The 24,228-nt window shown below is 45.6% G+C and overlaps 1 protein-coding gene and 1 long non-coding RNA gene across 2 annotated transcripts; one reads left to right on the top strand and one right to left on the bottom strand.

Annotated features, from left to right (window-relative positions):
* Positions 1 to 12,150: 12,150 nt before the first annotated feature.
* On the bottom strand, positions 12,151 to 13,960 carry LOC124649231. The gene is made up of 2 exons (XR_006986585.1): positions 13,648 to 13,960; positions 12,151 to 12,532 (listed from the first exon to the last, which is right to left on the bottom strand). It is a non-coding gene; the product is annotated as an uncharacterized LOC124649231 (long non-coding RNA).
* Positions 13,961 to 17,167: 3,207 nt separating this feature from the next.
* LOC124708634 (protein COFACTOR ASSEMBLY OF COMPLEX C SUBUNIT B CCB2, chloroplastic-like) lies at positions 17,168 to 24,220 on the top strand (the record flags this gene model as incomplete). The annotated part of the gene is given in 7 exon segments (XM_047240307.1): positions 17,168 to 17,359; positions 17,459 to 17,568; positions 17,655 to 17,726; positions 17,823 to 17,966; positions 18,553 to 18,706; positions 19,262 to 19,474; positions 23,812 to 24,220. Coding segments are annotated over 6 exon segments (867 nt in total). The 5' UTR covers positions 17,168 to 17,169.
* Positions 24,221 to 24,228: the final 8 nt, after the last annotated feature.

The following is a 24,228-nucleotide window of genomic DNA, read 5'->3' as shown; positions in this document are numbered from 1 at the left end:
ACCCAGAAATTCTACCGAGGTTGCGGAATGATGTGGTCCAATGTCTCGTTAGTTTTGAGCTGGTGTTCCCACCATCCTTCTTCAATATTATGACACATCTCCTCGTTCACACGGTCGATGAGATTTCCATTCTCGGTCCTGTGTTTCTACACAATATGTTCCCCTTCGAGAGGTTCATGGGAGTCTTGAAGAAATATGTTCATAACCGTGTTAGGCCAGAAGGAAGCATCTCCAAGGGCTATGGAACGGAGGAGGTCATTGAATTACGTGTTGACTTTATTCCCGACCTTAAGCCGATTGGTGTTCTCGAATCGCGGCATGAAGGGAGACTAAGTGGAAAAGGCACGCTAGGAAGGAAATCAATGATATGTAGGGACGGGATTTCTTTGACTCAAGCACACTACACGGTTCTACAAAGTTCCACCATGGTGGCTCCGTATATCGGTGAGCACAAGAACTTTCTACGCTCCCGGAACCGAGGCGGTCGAACGATTGGATTAGACGTGAACACATGTCGACTTTCGGCGGTTGGTTGCAAAAACATCTCCTGAATAACGAAGATATTGAAGATCAGCTGTACTTGCTGGCCCAGACACCATCTTCGACTGTAGTGACTTTCCAAGAGTACGAGATAAATGGGAATACATTTTACACGATCGCCCAAGATAAAAAGAGCACCAACCAAAACAGTGGTGTCCGCTTTGATGCAATAATGAATGAAGGCCCAAATGACACATATTATGGTTACATAGAGGATATCACGGGAACTTGAGTATGGACCTTCTTTTAAGGTCCCTTTGTTTAGGTGCAAATGGGTCAACAAAACGAGGAGGCGGGGTTCGGGTAGACAAGTTGTATGGAATGACAATAGTGGATCTCAACAATCTTGGGTATAGAGACAGAACCATTCGTCCTAGCCAAGGATGTGGCCCGGAGTTTTCTATGTGAAGGATATGTCTAGCAAACCAAGAAAAAGAAAACATAAGGAAACAAATACATCAAACGATGAGCCAAAGCGCCACATAGTTCTTTACGGAAAAAGAAACATCGTGGGAGTGGAGGACAAGACAGGACATGTCGAGAAGATTATAATAAGTTTGATGAAATTCCACCCTTCGAGTGAACATTGATCCAAGCATCAAGTTAAATGATGAAGATGCTCCATGGTTAAGGCCGAAGAAGATTAAATGATGAAGATGCTCCATGGCACAAATGAGTATCTCAACATGGCAATTAATTTCCCATTTATTTTTGTGTAATCATTTAACTGTATGTAAGATATGAAAAGTGGAGATGTGGTTGGCTTTTTGTACCATATATATAGAGGAGATGTAGTCGTTCACGGGTTTGCGGGGAAAAATTCCGAGCGCGGTTTCCGAAGATGCCGTAGGGCATGTGCACCAACAACATCTTCGAGAAACTGCGCCACGGGAGATTTCCCAACCCTTTCCCCAACACTATTAGAGGAGATGTAGTCGTTCGGGGGCTTGCGGAAAAAATCCGAGGAGCAACTTCCGAAGATGCCGTAGGGCGTGTGCACCAACGACATCTTCGAGAAGTTGCGCCACGGAGATTTCCCAACCCTTTCCCCAACAGCTGTTAGAGGAGATGTAGTCGTTCACGGGCTTGCGGGGAAAAAATTCGAGGCGCGGCTTCCGAAGATGCCGTAGGGCGTGTGCACCAACAACATCTTCGAGAAGCTGCGCCATGGGAGATTTTCCAATCCATGGGAATGAATCTCTGCTTGGCTTGTTGATCTGCTTGGCAAGCCGTATCGATGCTCCTTTTATAGGCACAGCACCGCTTCTACTCGACGAGGCGTCGTGCGCTACATGCTTTATCTCATCGAGCGGTGCGTCCACCCATGCGTTCTTATCCTGCCGATATCTTTAGTCCCGGTTGTACCCACCAGCGGGACTAAAGGTTACCCACACGTCCTTATCCCACAGACGGTTTTGTTAGATGACAAAAAAGGATCTTTCGTCCCGGTTGTACCCACCAGCTGGGACTAAAGGTTACCCACACGTCTTTATCCCACAGACAGTTTTGTTAGATGACAAAAAAAGGATCTTTCGTCCCGGTTGTACCCACCAGCCGGGACTAAAGGTTACCCACACGTCTTTATCCCACCGACACTTTTGTTAGATATGACAAAAAAATGATCTTTACTCCCGGTTGTACCCACCAGCCGGGACTAATGTTTTCGGTGCCACTGCATTCCCGCCTATTTTTCTTCCCGTGCTTTCCACTGCATTCCCGCCTATTTTTCTTCCCGCGCTTTCCACTGCTTCCCGCCTCTGTCCTCCCGCCAATTTTTTCACTATATATATATATGTAGGCTTGGCCTCCATTTACATATCACATCTAGACTCATATACGCAAACCTCATCACTCTGTCCCATGGCTTCCATCATATCTCTAACCCTCCGGGAGGCGGAGGCGCTTTGCGCGTCGAACTACCCCTACCCGCCGGGCTACCGTGTCCCGACCGGCTGGTTGCTGAGCGTCGGAGGCGTACCGGTCCCTCCTGTCCCTCTAGGTGTGGCGCGCGAGATGGCCATCACGAACCACTACTACTTCGAGCTCACGCCGGAGCGGCGGAGGAATCCCCGGTGGCATCCCAGACTACTTCCCGACTTGGGAAAGCTTCTTCATCAATCGGCGTGAGAGGGCGCTTGCCGAGGCACGAGGAGGGCGGCCCGCCTCCTTCGGACTTCAACGAGGCCGGCCGTCGGCTGTGGTGGTGCGGCCGGACTCTCCCGGGCGTCATGGCCTACCGTGGCCCCCGCTGCGCTACCCTCGGTCCCAGCCCACGCGTGCTCTCCCGTCGAGGTTCGACTACCGCGACCCCGATGCCGGCGACGATGATGACGTCGACTACGACGACTACGGTGGCGAGTACTATAGGGCTAGGCACGAGTATGACTGAATGACTAGAACGGTCGAATGCTGGTGATGTATCTTAATTAATTTTCAGTTGAGCTCTGTACTTTAATTCCATGTATGTGGCGGGAAACTTTTCTCCGAGGAGCTCTGTACTTTAATTTCAGTTCAATCGTAATAAATTTCGTGTCAACCACTTTATTGAACAAAACCAACCGACATCGACTTTATAAACTAAATTTAAACTAATAGAACCGACAACGACTTTATTGAAATTACAATAAAATAGATAAATTACTAGTCTAGTCTCTACTCGTCGTCGGAGGTTGTCTCCGTCCAAATGTCCTCCCACCGAGGGTCGTTTTCGGTCCAAGTTGTATTCGGGTTCTCGAGCTCGAAGGCGGCGGCGGCCCGACGGTGGCGCTCGTCGGACCTGCGTTGTGCCCTAAGGTTAGCAAAGAACGCGTCGGTGTTGTCGGCATCGTTGGGGAACTGCGCCCTCACCGGCGCATCAAGCGCTCGTCGCGCTCGGCGATGGCGATCTGCGCTGCACTGGCGGTGCCGGCGGCGGTCCTCGTCGTCGACGAGGCACGGCGGCGGCGCGAGGAACTCCGCCTCCTCTAGCGATTCAACATCCGGGAAGTTCATGTCTCGCCCTGGCCGCCGAAAGCGCCACGCCGCCGCGTCGTAGCGCGCGCGCGCCGGCTCCGGCGTGTTGTACGTGCCGAGGTGAGGCGGAAGCCCACCGGCGCGTATCTCGGCGGTGAACCTACCGCTCGGACGCACTCGAACGCCACGGAAACCGGACGCCCCTCGACGACGTGGAGGCATCCCGGAGATGAATGAGCGGAGGCGGTGGCGGCGTGTGGTTGCGCCCGCACTCGTCGCTCTATATGCGCACGCGGGGCATGGCACGTGTAAGCCACGGCTACACACGTCGCACGCCGGCGTCGGCGGGGCGAGGCACGTGGAAGCGGTGGCTACACGTCGCACGACGGCGTCGACGGGTAGCGACATGTGTGGCACGGCGGAGGGACACGTGGCACGGGGAAGGGACACGTGTGGCACGGCGGCGGTGGCCGATACATGGCGGTGACGGTGGTGGCGGTACACGGCGGTGGCGGTGGCGGCGGTGGCCGGTACACGGCGGTGACGGTGGCCGGTACACGGCGGTGGCGGTGGCGGCGGTGGCCGGTACACGGCGGTGGCGGTGGCCGTACATGGCGGCGGCGGCGGTGGACACGTGTGGCACGGTGGTGGCGGTACGCTGCGGTGACGGTGGTGGCGGTGGCGGTACAGCGGTGGCGGTAGCGGCGGTGGCCGGTACAGCGGTGGCGGTGGCGATACGGCGGTGGCGGTGGCCGATGCAGCGGTGGCGGCGATACACGGCGGTGGCGGTGGCCGGTACAGCGGTGGCGGTGGCGGCGGTGGCCACTACCGGCGGTGGCGGTGGCGATACATGGCGGCGGCGGCGGTGAACGCGTGTGACGGTGGTGGCGATACTGCTGCGGTGGCGGTGGTGGCGGTGGCAGTACGCAGCGATGGCGATGGCGGCGGTAGCGGTACGGCGGTGGCGATGCGATACGGCGGTAGCGGTGGCATACAGCGGTGGCGGCGATACGGCGATGGCGGTGGCGGCGGTAGCGATACGGCGGTGGCGGTGGCGATACATGGCGGCGGCGGTGAACGCGTGTGCACGGTGGTGGCAGTACACTGCGGTGGCGGTGGTGGCGGTGGCCAGTACAGCGGTGGCGGTGGCGGCGGTGGCCAGTACGCGGCGGTGGCGGTGGCGGCGGTGGCGGTACGCGGCGGTGGCGGTGGCCGGTGGCTAGTACATGGCGGCGGCGGTGGACCGCGTGTGGCATGGCGGTGGCCGGTGCGTGTTTTTTGATTTGAAATAAGGGCGGGGAATAGAAATTTTTTAAAAAATTGGCCTTTGGTCCCGGTTTGTATTACAAACCGGGCCTAAAGGCCTATTTTGCGCGCGCAGCGAAAACCGCAGCAAAAATGGCCTTTAGGCCCGGTTTGTATTACAAACCGGGACCAAAGGGGGGCCTTTGGTCCCGGTTTGTAAGGGTCCGTGCCTATAACTGTTAACACTTCGTCTCCGCGGAGATCAATCCCGCGGAGACGAAGCGCACAGCGCCGCCAGGCTGCAGAAATCGCGCGCGCCATCGCCGCCGCCGTCGCTCGCCACGCGCCGCCACCTCCGCCCGTCGCCGTGCGCCGCTGCCGCGCGTCTCCGCCCTCCGCCTCCTCCCCCACACGCCGCCGCGCACCCGCGCCTGCCGCGCGCGCGTCCATCGCCGCGCGCGCCTCCTTCCGCCGCGCCGCGCCTCCTCCGCCGCCGCGCGCGCTGCTCCTCGCCCGCCGTCGCCATCGCCGCTCGCCCGCGTCGGCCGCCTCCTCCGCGCCCGCCGCCGCCGCCCGCGTCGGCCACCTCCTCTCCGCCAAGTCGAGCCCCGGCCGCCGCCCCCCTTTTTTTTTCATTTGTTAGCTAGATTAGTTGTTAGGTTAATTAGTTAGAAACAATAGTTAGAAAAAAGTTAGTAAAATTAGTTAAAAACAAGTTAGTAAAATTAGTAAAGTTAGTGTTAGTGAAAAATAGTTAGAAAAAAGTTAGTAAAATTAGTTAAAGAAGTTAGTAAAGTTAGAAAAAAGTTAGTAAAGTTAGTGTTAGTGAAAAATAGTTAGAAATTTAGTTAAAACAATAGTTAGAAAATTAGTTAGTACAATAGTTAGTTACTGTTAGTGAAAAATTAGTTAGTTAGTGTTAGTGTTAGAAAAATAGTTAGTGTTTTTGTGAAATTTAAAAAGTTGTGAAAATTAGATGAGGACGTGGAAGTTATGAGGGCCGTCGCGCCGTTATGAGGGCCGTCGCGCCGGTAATGCCGGCGCCCCTGCCGGCGCCCCCAAAATAGAGTATGTAGTGCCGGCGCCCCCCAAATGGTAGTGCCGGCGCCGACTAACATAAAAGTAGTGAAGTTATTTTTTAATTTATGTTAACGTTGGTACATATATATATGATTTGTTTTCGTAGCTACGATGCCGCCGACGGCCGCCGCGCCGTGGTCGACTCTTCTAGAGGAGATGGAGCGAGATGGGGAAGGTCCGGGACTGGGCTCCGCCGGGGTGGCACTGGGAGGTCTTAGCTTCGGGTCGCGCACCTTGGTGCGGAATCCGGGTCCCGTTGTCGACCCGGATATTCTTTGGTGGAGGTCTTATGGGCCACGGTCGTTTCGAGAGGGAGCCGGCCCCGCCGGAGGAGGTAGCTCAGCGCATTGAAGCGGAGGACCAGCACGTTCGCCGTTACATGTACGCGTTAGACAACATGTATAGGACCGGATGGAGCGTTATGCGGGGATCTCATGTTAGCTATGCTCCCGTTGTTGTTCCATGGCTTTGGGGGCACACCCGGCGCGGCTCGGGACCCGGTCGGCGCCCTCTAGGACCCGGTCTGCGCGGTTGAGTGGTTGTAGTAGTGATTGATATGTATTAGGGTTAAATAAACATGAACCCGATCTATGTATGCATGTAAGCTGCACTATACTGCTTTCAGCACTATATTATCGATCCTTAGTTAAGAACTACATATGTAACTCCATTTTCAGTTTTCTGCATTATCCTTAATTTGATCATATGATGGTTCCTATGTATAGCTTGCGGGTCGTTGTAGAAAGCATGGACGAGAGATGAATTTGAAGAAAATTTCATGGAGAACCTCATAGCAAACGGTACTCTGGATGATCGCGACGACGACGTTATTCCGGATGATGGCGGTGACGATGTCACCGCAACTTATTGAATGACTCCGGTGAGGAGCGGAGAATATTGAGGAAGAAGATCCTAGTGGCGCCGGTGAGGAACAAGATCATCATAATGGCTCCCGAACTGTAGTTATCACCGAGGTATATAAACTAATTAAGCCGCTGTTGATCGACTAGATGCATTAACTAATTAAATTGTACTGACTATGAATTATTTCTTTTTTAGCCCTCGGATCGAGCACTTCTTACGTAAAGTCGAGGAAGCGAGGCCCGGCCAAAAGTTGGATGACGGTGTTAGGCACGACATCACCCACATCGAAAAGGATGGTAAACCGATTGCTCCGAGAGAAAGGTGCAAAGGCATTTATAGCTCAATGCGGAGTGCTTGTTAGGGACCACGTCCCGATCACCGTTCGAGAATGGCACAAGCCGAAGGGACTAGTCTTGTCTGCAGAGGAAGAAGGTCAAGGTCTTTATATCGATGATGTAGCCAAAAACAGCATTATGGACAAGCTCATGTCACATTTCAACATAGTACCCGAAGAGGGGGTGACGCTGAAAAGGCCAAGATGGAGCAGGCCCTCCGCGAGTTTTGCAAGAAGAAGATGGCCGAACTATTCAAGAGCCACAAGAAAAGATTGCGCCGCCTTATCAAGATAAAGAAGACTCCGGACAATGAGAAGGTAAAAACTCACTGGGAAGAATTCGTGAAGTACAGCACGGAGTCAGAAGAATTTAAGAGAAGGTCGGAAATAAATAAGGCAAATGCTGCGTTGAAGCTATATCACCAAATTCTGGGTCCAGGTGGATACAGGGCTAACCGTCCTAAGTGGCAAGCAGGCTAGGCGGAGCCGACCGATAAAGGGATCAGATTAGGGACACACGGTTGGATCGAACGGTGCAAGGAGTGGTTCTACGGGATTGGGGGAACGTTGGATCCGAGAAACGGGGAAGTGCATCTATAAGAAAGCTCATGCGAAGGTTCCCATTGATGCCCTGGAAAGAGCACATAGGGACGTGGAGGCGGGGTTGTTCCAGCCCGAAAGAGAGAACGATGAGCTAACACGCGCCCTTGGGAACAAAGAACACGGCGGACGAACACGAGGCACAGAAGGCTCCGTTCCGTGGAAGTATGGCTTTCCTGCGGAAAGGAAGAGATTTCACGATAAAAGCCATGAGAGGAGGAAGGCAAGGGAAACAGGACCGCATGGCTAACTTAGAGGAGGGTATGAGCACCATGAAAGCCCAATTAACCATGGTAACCCAAGTACTTACATCTCGGATGGCTCGGGGGCAGGGCTGTAGATCCTGCATTGCTCAATGCCATCGCCCACTGCAATCTCAACCACACCGGAAAAGCAGCGTGGCTTCCTCTCGGCGAGTGGATAATGATGATGATGATGACCAGGTGGTCGAGCCTCCTCGCTACCCCCGGTGGATGATCTCAATGAGAGCCGTCCTTGTGAGCTGCATGTTAAAGTTTTCAACCTATCCTTCAAGGCGGCGGTCGGCATCCTCTTACCTACAAGGTCTTACCATTGCCGTTCGGTCCAAGACGACTTTGTTGTTGTGATGGTTGATGAAGTGATGAGAGATTATGAGGGGTTGGTGCTTGAGCACCCTGCAGGTGAAGATGGGGAAATCAAAGAACTGGGAGAAGCCCGTAGAACCACCGTGCAATGGCGGAAGGAGAACATTGTGTTTCCAGGTGAGAAGCCAACAAGCATGCCACCTCCGCCTCCTCCGCCACCTGTGCAGTCTCCTCCGCGTGATGATTCTCCTGTGCGCGATGATGATTCCCCTATCCATGACCAGTCTGCTCCGCGTGAAAATACTCTGCCGCCTCCTCCTCCTCGCCAGGAGACTCCGCCGCCTCCTCCTCCTCGCCAGGAGACTCCGCCGCCTCCACTTAAGCAAAAGAGGAAGCTGTCCGCGGCACCTCCTACAGCTCCGAAGAGATCATCAACTCCAATGAGGGCACGAGACTCCGAGTTGTTACCACATGAGCGAGATGAAGAGCAAAAGGCGTTTCTTGCGCCGAAGAAGATGTTTATTCGACCGCGAGACAGTGAAGCACTTTGCCGAGACGAGAATGAAGAGACCTGAGGCGAGAGCTGATTATGATCGCTCTCTTGGACAGTCCTCTAGAGCGAGCAAAGAAGCAAAAAAGTCGCCCAGCTTGGACGAGCAAGACATTCAGGCCGCACCCCACTTCATCGTGGAGCCATATCATGATCCGGAGACGGCATCGATGATCGAACGGGCGGCTAGAGCTCGGGGAGCATCGGTTGAGTACGAAGATTACTATCCAACGGCTCAAGTGGTAAACACGTATAGATACGGAAAAGATCTCGTCAAACACTGGCGAGCTCGCGCGTCTAGGGACTCGAGATGCGAAGGTTGCATGAATGGTACCTGAAAGCACTGTCGAAGAAGTGAAAGCTACCTCACGGTGTATCTTAGAGATGAGCATTACTTCCGGGGGAAGACGAGATAAACATTGAGTTAGATGAAGCTGTTTCGATTATTCAATCAAGACGCCCTCGACAAAGCTGTCATCGGTTGCTACTGCTTCTGTAAGTGATTTATTTGTGTAATTAAGTTTGTAGCTCATTCATTTGCACTAACAATTATCCTCATTATATTCTTTGTGTACGCTATACATTTAATTATGCGGAATGAAGAAGACTGGAATACAAAAGAGGCAAGCTCCTACCGCTGGGGTTCATAGACCCAAACACGGTTCATGAAGTTACGGTTCGACGGTACCCCAAGGACACGAGAGGACAACATCGTAATGTTTTTAGAGAAGCAAGCGAGACAAAGAGGATATATTCTTTCCCTACAACTTCAAGTGAGTGTTATATATAACATACATTATGCTTGTGCACCTTCCACTTTATTCTCGTAATCATTGAGCTATGCTTGTGCGGTTTCCACTATATTCTCCTAATCATTGATCTTCCCCTTGGAGTCGTAAAAGTCATGGACTCGAAACGTAAAGAATATGCGGAATGGGCGGACATGGCTGCCATCCTCCAGAGGTAGTTTCAATCAATTTCGTATTGGCATCTTTATCTGTTCTAATTCGAAGATATCATCAACTAATCAATTACTCATTTACTTATTATTTTTTGCCGGGCAGGGCTTGGAAACGGTTCATCAATACTGTTCCGGGTAAATGGAAACCGGAGCTTACATTTGAAGATTACCACTGTAAGTAGTACTATATATATAGCTATGTCCAGTGAAACTTTATATATGATATTTACTTTCAATACGATGCTTGATTATTAGTTTGATCGAACTATTTTTTCGTAAAGTGTATGAGGCGGGAACAAGGGAATAACTTATGTGGATACTACGTACTGCACCTTCATGCGTGACATGGCCTGTCCCAAGGGTGGGGATGCCCGTATACACCACACTCGGTGTACGATAACAAAATTTCACAATTAATCTTAATTAGTACCATCTATTGTATTGAGTTCCATTCATATATTGATCTCCCTTTTTAAATATAGATGACACGCCTGCGGAACACTCTCATAACGGAGGATCAAATAAAAGCAATTCAAGAGGAAATCGCGGGATTCTTTATTACCGAGGCCCTTACCCCGGAGTGGAGAGCACTATCGGCGGATCGTGACGGGGGATGAAATCCGTCGAGGAGATGTTGTATTGTAAATATGCATGCATTATGTGTACTGTTGACGATGTCTATATATATTCATGACGATTTTTTGTGGTTTCTTGAATGATATATATGCATTGCTGAAACTCTGCCGCGGCAGAGAAACGCCCTATTTCTCTGCCGCGGCAGAGAAACGCTGGTACAGCCTAAACCTGTGCCGCGGGAGAGAAATAGCAATTCTCTGCACGCGGCGAGAAACTAGGCCCGGTTCGTACCACGAACCGGGACCAAAGCCTTCCACCGCGAGCTCCCTGGCCGCACCACGTGTCGAGGCCTTTAGGCCCGGTTCAACTTTGAACCGGGACTAAAGGGTACCCCCTTTAGTCCCGCCCAGTTGGTCCCGGTTTGGGAACCGGGTCTGAAGGCCCAAATGGACCGGGCCTACTGCCCCTTTTTCTACTAGTGTCTTGCATGATCGTTGCCTGCTTACCATAAGTTTGCGATATCGCCCTCTCAACTCACCGCTAGATTTTTGGCAAAGGTACACCAAATAGTCAAACACCGTTCACTGTATGTACGTACTGCTGATCTGACTCTACTTTGGTATCAGTTTAGCCATAATATACAGTACATGATTCAGATAATTCGTAGATGCAATTTAACTACACTTCATTCATTCATTGGAAAGGAAGAGAAATAATATACATAATTGTTTTTTGTTTTTTCACGCCGAATGTTTAGGTCTCAAAATTGGTTTGATGCTGAAAGTTCAGATATGATCGTTTGATTAGTTTATTGGTCGTGATATTCTTCATTACCTATGTTTCAGATAATTCATATTCATTTAATGGTTTTGCCATGCCATGTATTCATTTGCACTTGCAGGATGCGTGGAATGAAACTGTCTGCAGTCTCATCATAATCATGCCCTGCATTTGCTTCTTCAGGGGATTGCTAGCAGCAAGAGGAGACTAGCAGCCTGGGTCCGGTGGCGAAGCTGGGCTCAGTGTGATCTTCGCGCCCTAGATGGTGGTGCTTCGACCAGGTGATGATGGATGATCAGATAGGGATTCAGGGGACTTCCAGACGTTCCTGACATTTGTAAGGTTGTGCGTCTCCTCTAATTCTTTACCCTTTTCTTGAAATTTTTAATTTTGGACAAATATTCTCTGATGTTGCTGTTACTGAACTCTTGTGATTCTGTTTCTGAATATAGGTAACTGGTGAAGACCTCTGTTGAGCAATCTGATGAGAGGAGGCCCTTTCATGCTCTCTAGGATGTTGTCCTTATTAGATGGCCACAGACTTTCAAATACTGGAATCTTGCTGATGACCAGAAATGATTTTCGCGAGTTATTTATCTTACTAGAATCTTTTTTTTTCGAGAGCAAGCAAAACATGTGCCATATTTTTATAGAAGGGGAGAACAGTTCACAAGATCACAGCTATAACCGAATCTAGTGAGCTCATTTGAAGTAGCATAGTTGATCGCCTGAAATATAATAATTGCTTACATGCTGTTTAGCAACATGTCTACCTCTGTTGGTATTAAGCTGTAGCCATTTTATGTACTTGTTGATTTTTTCCGTTGAAGCATTGCTAAAGAAGTGTCATTATGCCTGGACGTTTTAAGTGCACGGTTACAGTAGCACCATCTCGCTTTAGTTCAAGCATGCCTTACGGGTGATATTTCATTCTGAGCCTCTAATTTACCGGTGATCTGAGTAGGCATACATGTAACGTGTTAACACGTTGTTGATTGTAAAATCATAGTAAAAGCTTGGAACATTGAAGTTCATAGTTACATGTTTCCAACTCTCACGGATGATATTACATCACTGATTCACTGATAAGGTTCTGCGTCTATGAACAGAACACATGCAACATGCAAACTCATCGCATGCCTGAAACCCATGTCATTATGGAATTATTTCCTCGAATTGCATTACAGTTTCATATGCTCATCGGCAGCTTAGCAAAGATGCCAGAATATACTTTGCATACATGCATAAATATTACTACATTATCACACATATATACTGTAGTTACAAACTGTTTATTTCAGATATCTCGTCAAAGATCACAGACAATGAGTTAGTCCCCGTCATCGTCAAAAGCTCCACATGTGCCCTTCTGCTTTGGCGCGTGCCAACTGTCTTGTAGAATCCCGCGTAGCTCGTGAGCTGCGGCTGCCGATGTCGGGGAACCACTCCTGCTCCTTGAACTCGAGAGGGAACGTAGGTCCCTTCTGCAACAGCAAACGCAAAATAGAGGGAAGACCGTGAAATCTCTACACTAGTTGATTAAGTACCAAGAGTTTACTGTAAACAAAACTTCAGAAAACACGGAGTATATAAGCATTGAGAGCTTCATATGCACCATGAAAAGAAAGGCAGCTGGAAATTTAAAAGGATTATCCAACATATGCACCAGCCAAGCAATAGAAGAAAGCAGAACGACATAATGGACCGCTGACAAAAGGTACAATGGTTGCATTATTAACCGTGGCATGTAAACCCTGCCCTCAAGTGTCTGACCGCTCCTACGATAAAAAAATCTGTCGATATCCTTCATTTGTATATATTCGTAAAACACTGCAAAGAATTTAACTACCACAAACGGTAAATCTGACCTTCAGACATAAAACTATATGCTAGAGCTAGCTGCTAGTTATGACCAAACCAATACAAGTACTGCAATGAATGAAGTATACTAAAACATCAGTTGGAGAAGAATTGACCAACTAAACAAAATGTGATGTGAAGAGAGCAGGTAATCTGATCACGACACCATAAAGCTCCATGTGTGAAAATTGAATGGAAAGGTTGAAAGTTTAGCTCCTAAAATATTCAGCAAGGCCAATGCGCAGGTGAAAACGAAAAACAAAATCGACAAATGTGTGAGAAGAATAACCAAGAGCAACAATTGATCAACCCGAGAATGGAAAGAGAGTTATGTTACTAAAATTTACTAGCAGCAACAAGAGAATCAGGTACGTGAAAAGTTGGGCATCCTCTCCTAAGCAGCTAAACCGAAGCAGATACTCAGCTGATACTATGCGGCTGTGATTCAGATCGTATCATGGTGTCCAAAATAACTTTATACAACAGCACAACGATTATTGTTTTCTGTTTGCCACCACAACACTAGCCAAAGAAATTAATCACTAAACCAACATCAGGTTACTAAAATAGTATTGTTGATTGACTCCTGCCTAGAACTTAAACTAGGTTTGATCTAAAACAGCCGAATACTCTGCTGCTACTATAACCTGCATGACAGTTAGCACTTTCGGAAACACACCTAAACTGAAAATGACCAAAAGCCATGGAACAGAATGAGTTAACCGATGGCTTCGAGTACCTGCTCAAGAGAATGGCGGATCAGCTATGATGAACCCCGGTGAGACACGACAATGACAGGAGGTGGGATAGGAGGTTCTCCGATCCCATTGTTCAGTCTGGCGGCTCCGTTCCCACCGTTGAGCAGAGCGCGGCGTTCTAGCGGACTGGATCTTGGGTTAGGGGGCGGCTGGGATCTCGCTTGTGAAGAGGGGGCGGCGCTCGTCAGATAGGAGAAGAAGGCCACATGGATACCCTGGGAGACAAGGACGGGCTGGATGATGGCGGCGGCGGCCAATCAGGTAGGAAAGGTCCCGATGAGATGCGATGGAGGAGAGGGGCGGCCGCGGCGGCTGCGACGGAGGGAGGGGCCTACGGCGGCTGGCGGCTGCGATGCAGGAGAGGGTGCGGCCGTGGCGGCTGGCGGCGCGATTGAGAGGGCGGCGGCCGCGGCGGGCACTCGTTGGAAGAAGACGATTTGATGAGCTGTTGGATGAATGAGGACTTGATGAGCTTTTATTTTTTTTCTGATTATGATTTGATGAGTTAACGTCCGTTTAGAATTGTCGAAGTATTATAGAAGTACACACCGATTTAATCAATGGCTACGAAAAAATATATTAGACGGAACCCAAATTTAATTAGACGGAGCCAAAGTTCCGTGCCAATCACCGTAAACTTAATTCTCATCATTTTAACGCTTACAACCCATGGGAAACTAAAAAAGCTCGGATGTATCGCATGTGCAATTCTCACACACCAACACGAATCAAGCCGCAAATCTAATGATTGAGAATTTGACCGAGCTCTGATTTAATTTTCGTCTAATGATAATTAATAATCTCTATCATGGGATAGAAGATAGTTTTTTGTTTTCGTAGAATCAAGCTAGATGTTCACCATATAACAATTCTTAGGAAAACAAAAAGGATGCACAAACATTCTTTACTAGCACACTCATAACCGGAAACTTAATTCGGCTCTCGGGTGCGTATGCTCCCTCTACCAAAAAAAAGTATTTTAAAGTGTAAAAAAATTGATAAAAAATTATACATGTACATCTCTATAATATATGTGCGTTCGTCAAGTTTCGCGAAAAAGGGTAATTTTTGTGGCTTATGTAAAAAAGAGAAAAAAAATCTTGTAAAAAGCCTTGCTTTTAGCACTGAATTTTATCTTTTTTTGTACACATGTCACACGACAAGTCCAATTTCCATGAAACGACTTTGTGAGCATGTATCATGTAAAGATGTATGTATGAATTTTTTGTTTTCAAATTTTCTGATATTTCAAAATATATCTAAAATACATTTCAAAATAAAGAGAGTATATGCTAAAACATCACTCATAACTCACTATGGAAACAAACCCAAGCGCTTTGCCGATTCGGCATGCACCACATGCGTAGCCGAAGGCAATCAATCAACCGAGAGCACATCGGAAATACAAACCTCACCTATGCACCGTGTAACCATACATTATGCTCACATTATTACTCGTTCAAAAATATGAAGAGTATAATTTTAAACAAAAACAAACTTTTTAAAGTTTGATCAAATATATGGAAAAGGTATATCAACGTGCGTAGTATGAAATCAATATTATCCAAGACATCATGAACTAAGTTTTCATATTGTACGCATCTAATGTTGTAGATGACTAGATGTTGATACTTGATGAAACTCATCAGCCTTCTCTTACACATTGGTATTATATGTAGATACCGCGTCATAGGCTCACGTAGAAAAATTAATGGCAAACAAATCTTGTACACATTTTTGTATTGCAATTCTACAAATCAGTAAATATAATTAACCTATGATCCTACTACATGATATTACGCATTGTGAAGATAATATCAAACATTAGTATCATATGCATGGTACTACTATATGTTACTCCCCATTGTGACTAGTCTTAGCTAATGGTTATTTTTCTATTGTACCATTTATCTTGTCAAAGCCACATAATTTCCTCCTAAAAATAATTAATTCTCATTTATTGCTAGGGTTAACAATAAAAGATAATGCATCATACCCTTATATTCATCGTCTTCTCTAAATGACAACTGACAAGGGCTAGTAAAAAAAGGTGTGTTTTCCCCACTATTGTACATGCCCTTAGAAACACCAGCAGCATAGAAACTGCAACCTTGATATGTAAATGCTTCTCTTGCAAAATAGGAATGAAAATGCTTCGATTATTCCGCTAAATTCAGGCCTTTTTGAGCAATATCTGCCCCGGGCCCTGCTGCTTTTGATGGCACCTCCTATATGCCTATCGGGTTGGCTCGTACGGGTGCCGCACACCCCTCTGACTCGGTGGCAGTTAATTGGGCCATGACCCATCATGTAAAAATCTTTGTTCCTTAAATAGAGATTTCTAAAAACCATCATTTTTTTTAAAAAATGGAGATATCTTTTTTCCAAAATTTTCTTCTAAAATTTTTATGTTTTAAATTTTGTAATTTTTTAAACATTTTTCAAATTATTTAAATTAATTTTGTTGTAAATCCGTACATTTTTCAATTTGAACATTTACAAGTTTGAACATTTTTTCAAATATGAACATTTATTTTGAAATTTGAACATTATTTGAAAATGCACATTTTCCAAATTTGAGCGATTTTTTGTTTTAAACATTTAAATATTTTTTAAAAAAATCTGCACATTTTCAGAAAAATATATTTTAGAATCTTAACATTTTTCTAAAGGAAACAGATGAAACAGAATTGAAAAAAAAAACGCCAGAGTGCGCGTGCGGTACGTGCTGACTTGGTCAGCATATAGGATTGGGCCTTCCGATTGTCGGCTTAGCTGAGCGAGAATGGCTCAATGTGTGGCCCTAGGGCTTTCCGCCTTGGGGCTGCTCGCTACCGAGCAGGTCGGTGGCAAACGGGGCACCGCACACCCGAACTGCCTTCTGGGCCAGGCCCATATACGGATGTGAACAATTTTTTAATTTTTTAATTTGAATAATTTTTTACTTTCAACAATTTTCGATTTGAACAAATTTTATATTTGAACATTTTTTAAAGTCGAACAAATTTTAAATTTGAACATTTTAAAATTTAAACAATTTTTGAATTTGAACGAAATTCCTATTTGAACGGTTTTCAAATTTGAACGATTTTCAAATTTGAACGGTTTTCAGATTTGAACGGTTTTGAATTTAAACATTTTCTCAATTTGAACAATTTTGAAAAATTAAAATTTTCGAATCTGAAAAAATATAAACAAAACCGAAAACAGAAAAAAGAAAAGAAACCAGAAAAGAAAAAAGATAAAGCAAAAACAAACTACACAGGCTAAACAGATCCAAATGGGCCTGGCCCATACCCGACCAGGGGGTGTGCGGTGGCCGGTAGCCACCGACCTGGTCGGTGTATAGGTTTTTCCTTTCCGCCTGGGGTTACCCATTGGGCCACAGTTTGCCAGAGGCATTTCGGCCTGAGAAGACAACCAAACAGATTTGTAGTACGGCCGCCGCGGCCTGCGACGGCGAGGGGTTGGACACACGCACGCACGGACACCACCAATCCGCCATGGCTCTCCTCGTCCGAGCACCGTCGCTGCTCCACCTCCATCCTCTCCCCATCTCGGCGGGCGCCTTCCTCCTCCCTCAAACCACGCCCAGACCCACGCTCCACCGCCGCCCCCTCGCCGCCCGGGTCCGCGCCGCCAACTCCGACCCTCCGCAGCAGGTCAACCTCTCCGTCCTCCGCTTCACCCTCGGTACCTCCTCCTCCTCCGCCCGGCACCGGAATCGGGCGCTCCGACCCACCGGATTTGCGCGTTTCGCTTTGTCTCACACGCGGCGCGGCACCATCGCAGGGATCCCCGGGCTGGACGAGTCGTACCTCCCGCGCTGGATAGGCCTCGGCTTCGGCGCCCTCGTCCTCCTCAACCACCTCCTCTCGCCGTCCCCGACCCCCGCGCAGCTCGTCGGTTCTCCCCGTACCTTCGCCCTGTTATATTCCAACGCAACGTACACGCCTATTTAACCGCAATGTACGCGACGAAATCGCAGAGGTCGGAGGCTCTGGGGCTGTGCCTGGCCGCGTTCTCGGCGGCGCTGCCGTACCTCGGGAGGTTCCTAGAGGTGGGATGCGTCCAAGTGTTTCTTCGAAATGTAATCTGAAACCGGGCGGTGAATGTTGAGAAATGAGTTTGCGGATTGGGATTTTGGTTGTTGCAGGGTGCGGGTGCCGCAGGCCGTGTGCCGTTGCAGGAGGGGAGCAGGCAGGTGTTTGTGATTCCTGGTGATCTTTCGGCGGCGCAGAAGGAGGATATGGCCTGGGCGACGTATGTTCTGCTGCAGAACACGAACACCACGTCTGTGGTATGTTTGTTTCAGATGCTTCTCAGCCACATAGACTTCAACTAGTAATCTCTAAAATTCTTCATGTATTGAGCTCACTAAAATGAAATGTCCAAGGCAGTCAAAAGTGTTTAACACTTCAGAATCAAGCCGTCTTTTGATAAATTGAAACCTGATAGTATAGCATTATTTTTTAGCTTGGATAGAATCTCGTGGCTTATTTTTTTGTCAACCTTATGCCGTGTTTTCCCAGCTTGGCGGTAAATAGGAGTATTTGCAGGAAAAACATGAGTTATTTGTGTATGAATAGGGGATAGTGCAAGGTTCTAGTGTATACTGCTTTTAGATGTCTCACCTCTGTTATTGGACATCAAGACAGGTTCTAGGCCTGTCTTGCAACTTAGTATTTTATTGAGCTTGCTTCTGTTATTTGTGTATGAATAGTGGATAGTGCGAGGTTCTAGGTATCAGTTTAAAAACATGAAGTATGAAGCAGTTGTAGCAACAGCAATATTTGCTTGTTACAAAATTATTGATTCAGTGATCATCCTGAGCCCATTTTGTCTACTGGTTAGATGTCTCACCTCCGTTTTTTGCTTCCTACCAGCTCATAGCGGTTGGTGATGTGTTGTGCATACGTGGATACTGGGATCCTCCTGCCGATATCCCCAAGAATGCCATGATTGAGTGGTTCAAGGGTCAGATGGAGCAAGCTGGACTCGTTAATCTGAGTAGCGCTTTGTACCTTCCTAGTTTTTCTGGTAAGTGTGCCGCTCTATCCTGCCTTAAGTGTGCCCCTCTATCCTGCCTACCAGAAGATATTTCTATGTTTGTGTAGAAAAAGGTATTGGTTTAACTATCCATTGCATATATTTCCTTCCCCTTAGTGACCGCAAAAGTCATCATCTGTAACTTTTTTTGGTTGTATCAAGCATCAAATATGCATATTTTATAATTTTGTACCGTTCAGGTGAAGCATCATACCGTAGTTTCTCTCAACTGATAATTGTGCTGAAATTTAGTCTTGCAGCTTTTATTATGTTTGGTCTGACATGTCATATGCTTTTGTACACGTGACTGTTTATATTTTACCAATTGCCAGTTTTATAAGTCGTAACTTCTTCACATAGAGAAGTGCACCCTGCATCCCAGGGATACAAACTGGTACTAATATCTAGTTGGCTCATGAAATCATGTTTTTGTTATCCTATGTGATTTTAGCTGCTTATATAATGTTTCTACCATTGCTTTTCTCCTTGTTTATATCTTCCAATTATATGTGTCTTACAGTAGATCAACCATGCTGATTTCATTAGACACTCAGCTTGGGAAGATCCTGCCACAAGGAATTCTTTCTGTGTTGGCACAACCAATTGTGAGCAATGCTAATCCAGCTAGCGGTGAAACAAAAGCTGAAGGTGTCATCCTGTTGGCCTCCAACGCAAGTTATGCATATAGTGAGAAAGATAGGGTTTGGATAAGAGCAGTTGCAAATAAATTTCGACATGCGTAGCTCAGTGATGACCAAGGTATTCTATCTCTTTCTCCATTTTTATTCAGCTACATAAACATTTGGTTTCACACAAAAAAGCTATGGTTTTGGACAAGCCAGAAAATCATGTTACAAATACTAGACACATGCACTAAACTTTTGCGGGAAAACTTATTTCAGAATTGTATATGTTAAGAAGCAATTATGGAACTAATCTTAAAGGTTTGACTAAATGCTGTAGTCTGGGCGTTACTGTAAAAAATACAAAAATGGACTCACAAGTTTGGGTTCTACAAGAAAATGGCTGATACAAACTGGTTTTGAGGCGAATCTTTGGCAAGCTGTACCAGGACGCAAGGCTGTGCAATGTAAAGAGGATTTTGCAGTTATGGTGAGATCAATAGGCAGAAATCATTTTCACTGCACGCAGCACTGTTTGAGAACCAGTTTGGCCAACAAAAAACTGTTCAATGGATAGCTTGATGTGGAATTATAGTTTTTCCTGGTATCTGTACTATGATATGCCTGTCTGATATTGCCATAAGTCGAAAAGCCGTTCCAGGGATTTCAGTCTTGACTCCTGCCTTTTTTTCCCATGTGGAGTAAGCCCTGTAGTTTCACTATGGTATTGATAATGCAACTTAAGTTCAGATACGTTGGATGGCATGCCATCACCAGAGCATAGCAAAATGTGAAAACCCCCAACTGACCATAACCTGGCTACCGTGCAGCGTGCACCTATCTTGTCAAGTTACAACCAAGGGGAGACGAAGTCCTTTTAAGTCCAAAATGGTAAAATGTTGTCACAGATCATGATAGGTGTTGCAGTGATACAATCTTCAATGCATGTGGAACTTTTGAGTGTAGCTAGTGAGTAATTTGATGGATACCTAGAAGGAACTTAGGTACAGTACCAATTGTATCAAGCAAAAAAATGCACCCAGTTTCAATTTGAAGAGGATGGGACCAGGGAGGTGAGGGCATAAGTCGACACAGCTACTAAGTAAATGGCATTTCCATATTGATTTGCCATCTGGAATTAGTACTGACATTGTACATAAACATTTAACACCAGATGGAGGATATTTGTCACTTTGTTGAGTCACTCCTGTAGATCACTACATCATGTTGGTAGGTGGCCTGATGGGTGCACTAATTTGTTAGTTGGGACAACTCATCCATACTTGTACATTGTACCGTTCATTAATATACACCATTGTTGCTGTCTTGTTTTTTGAGGTGGTTGGTACCAACTAGAATCTCCTGATCTTAACTTAGATTATCTGTTATCTCACTGCACAATTACTTCTCATCTGCCAGATGGTTAGAGTTTTAGTCTTTCCATGAGGCTGAACGAATAACAAGTAATGCTAGCATTATGTTTCAGATAATGGAACATATATTTGTGGACTTCAGGACATGACCCTCAATGCACTTGTGAACAAATACATGCACAAGTACTCTCTTGCCATTTGCAAACATCATTTTAGTAGTCTGGGTAAGAATTTATGTAATATTTATTGAAACATATTGCTAGCTTTCCGATTCATTTTTTTACAGTAGAACTTGTTCAGGTCTGAAATCTTGACTCTTACAATGCCAACATGTACGTGTCTACAATTCTATCATTTGGATTGTTCTCTTCTCCACCCTTTGATGTTTCCAGTCTCCGGACTAACAATTCAGACTGTAGCTTTATGTTCTTATTACTTGCAAATATATTCTAGCAAGCAAGTGTTTGAATAAGCATGAGTGATCAAATGAAATAAAGCAGCTTGATAAACCCTTCCTATGTCAATGCCCTTTGCTAAGTTATCAGTATATCAGCACTCATGCCAGATTCTCAGTGAAGATAATTATATGAACATGGGTAGATTACCCATTTATATTTCCGTTAAGGTAGCAAGAGGTAAATAAGGGAGAGACCCATATTGGTAGTATGAAGTTTGAACCTCAATAAGAAAATAATCCCCAAATATTTTCGTATTAGATCCCTAAATGGTATGCCTTCCTTTTTAGTTATGTCACTACATTCTTGTTGGTAATCTGACTGGATCTTGTGATGACATGTCCTGCCTGTGCAAAGCATGTAGCCCGTGCCTGTTTGTTGTGCTTAATTGGGTACACATACAACTACAGCTGATGGGTACTGCTAAAGATTTGTTTAGGCATTCTTGCACCCCAAAATGAGACAAATCATGTAACTCCAGCTGCTTCTTGTCTAGCAATTTGTATATAAATTTAGGTACAGTTATTTTGTATCAACTACACTGTACATATTTATTACTACCTCTGTTCCATAAAACAAGGCATATATTAGTCAAAAGACAACGTGCTCTAATCTTTACTAATCATATAGTAAAAAGTATCTATTTTTAAAATACTGGATAAATAAATTATGGGAATATATTTTAGAGGTCGTTTGGTATCTATCATTTGAGCCTGGAATCCTGGAATTCATTTTAAAATTCCATAGGTGGACTGTTTGGTTGCCACAGAATTGGGCTATCATTTCATTTAGGAAATCCAGCAAAATGATGCCATGTGTAAACACAATTCCAAGCTGAAACCTGTCATTCACGTTTCTCCATGGAAGCCATTACAAATTCAATATTGAATTCTACTGTCATTTATAATTCCTGTGGCAACCAAACAAGTGTCCATTTCTGCAATTACAATGTAAATGATGTATTCATTTCAAAATGCTACAAATGAAATGAAAGCCTGGCTTCCAAACGACTTCTTAGGGTTTTTATCATTCCTGCCACTCTGACCAACGTGAATCTCAGATTTGCCATTTGACCGATGGAAACCTCAGTCTTGCCATTGCTCAGCTAAAACATTCCTCAATTTTGCCATTTCATCATCTCCACCATAACTCTATAATCAGTTTTGCCATTTGAAGGGTGGAGACAGATGAAAATGCATTTAACATGTCAAAGGGGCAAGCATTCAACATTTAGAATTACAAACAAAAAGCCTGATAATGTTCTTTCTACAAAGGCACGTCTCCACAAAATTCTACACTTGGCATACAAACTATTTTCGTTCGTATGCATGAATTAATTTAGTCTCAATTTGACGAGTAAGAGACCGCCAATGAGAATGCTAACAATATCTATTGCTATCTATCTAAAGTACTGACTAATGACATGACTCAAATTCTGATAACAATTCAAAGGAGTTCTGCAAGAAAAATCTTGATGAAGGACTTACAACAACTAAGGATTGATGGGTTGCTTCTTCAATTGGCTCATCTCTCGCTTCACCCTCATGTCGGTGGGTAGATGCGGCCTCTTTCCCATTGTTGTTCCACGTTGGTAGGTGGAGGGAAATACCGCCGAAGACACCATGGTATGGCATTTTGCGGGCAACTGGAGACACCATGGCGTGAACTCCTGCTTTGGATTTGTTAAAAGTGATGACATGTAGGTCCCACCAATTAGTTAGATATAAAATAAAGAGAAATGTTTGGAAGACCTGGAATGGCAAAATTGGTTATAAACTAACAGTGGAGATGGCAGAATGGCAAAACCGAGGAGTGTTGTAAAGGAGCAGTGGCAAATTTGAGGTTTCCATTGGCAAAACTGAGATTCGAGTTGGTCATAGTGGCAAACTGATTATAGACTAACGGTGGACATGATAGAATGGCATAACTGATGAGTGTTGTAAGTGAGCAATGACAAGATTGAGGTTTCCATCGGTCAAATGGCAAATTTGAGATTCACCGTTGGTCATAGTGGCATAAATGATAAAACCCCTATATGTTATGGTTAATCTAATGATATTGATTTTGTATTGCGGATGTTCATATTTTGGTCTATGTAACTGGTCAAACTCAGTAGATGTTGACTTTTGACTAAATTTATAGGCCTTGTTTTATAAAACGGAGGGAGTAGTTACTGGAGGAAGTAAGGACTTTTGCAGTGAGACTCTTAACTTGTTAAGAGCTGTTTACCATTTGTTAAAGTTGAATTATGCTGGATGGCACCTTTCTTTAGGGGAGAGACACTGAGCCATATTTTGTAGTTCGATGGCTGCATATCAACCTAGTTGATACTACTTCATAGCGTTGTCATGGTAGTAGCAAATCTTAATATTTAAGTAAAGCAATACTTATGGTCTTAAATGTTTTGGCATAATAGATCAACCCACACTGCAAAAAACAGGATTGAAAAGAAAAAAGCTACAATGATAAGATTACCATCCTTTTGCTTTTTGCTGAATCATAAGAACCTCGATACTCTGTCATAAGTTTGGTGGTGCTGTGTCTCCTGTAAAGAGTAACTTTGAGTAGTACTCTTTACCATTAAAGTTGACAATGCTAGTTTCTCACTTGATCATGTTTGATTTATTTCATTTTCATTTTTGCAGCTGGATATCAACAAATGTTTTTGTTCTCTTGGTGGAAGGATGGCTCAAATGGATGATAGGCAAATAGCTACACCCCTTGCCGCTGAAAGGTCTGAATGAGCAGTTTGCAAACCAGAATATATTGGTCACTGGATCTTTTCAATGCCATTACACGTCGAACATCACATTAACCATTCGTTTCCCAGCTGAAGCGTGGTTTGAGTTAGATCATGGATGGTTCACGTCAGACGTTCCCGTGACCTGATCTGCCTTGTTCTCTTGTGAACTCATCAACTATGTGGCTCCAAATCGCTTGCCCTAGAGCCTCAGTTGCGTATCCTTCTGAGACGTCTCACAGGAGCCCTCTGCTATGTTCTCAATGTTCAAAATGCATCTAATATGTTGTCTCATGCGGTGTTGTTTAATGCACACCAGCCG

This window comes from Lolium rigidum, chromosome 4, assembly GCF_022539505.1.
Source record: "Lolium rigidum isolate FL_2022 chromosome 4, APGP_CSIRO_Lrig_0.1, whole genome shotgun sequence".
Taxonomy (NCBI): domain Eukaryota; kingdom Viridiplantae; phylum Streptophyta; class Magnoliopsida; order Poales; family Poaceae; genus Lolium; species Lolium rigidum.
Note: the sequence above shows the minus strand (reverse complement) of the source record. Positions and strands in the feature narration are given on the sequence as shown.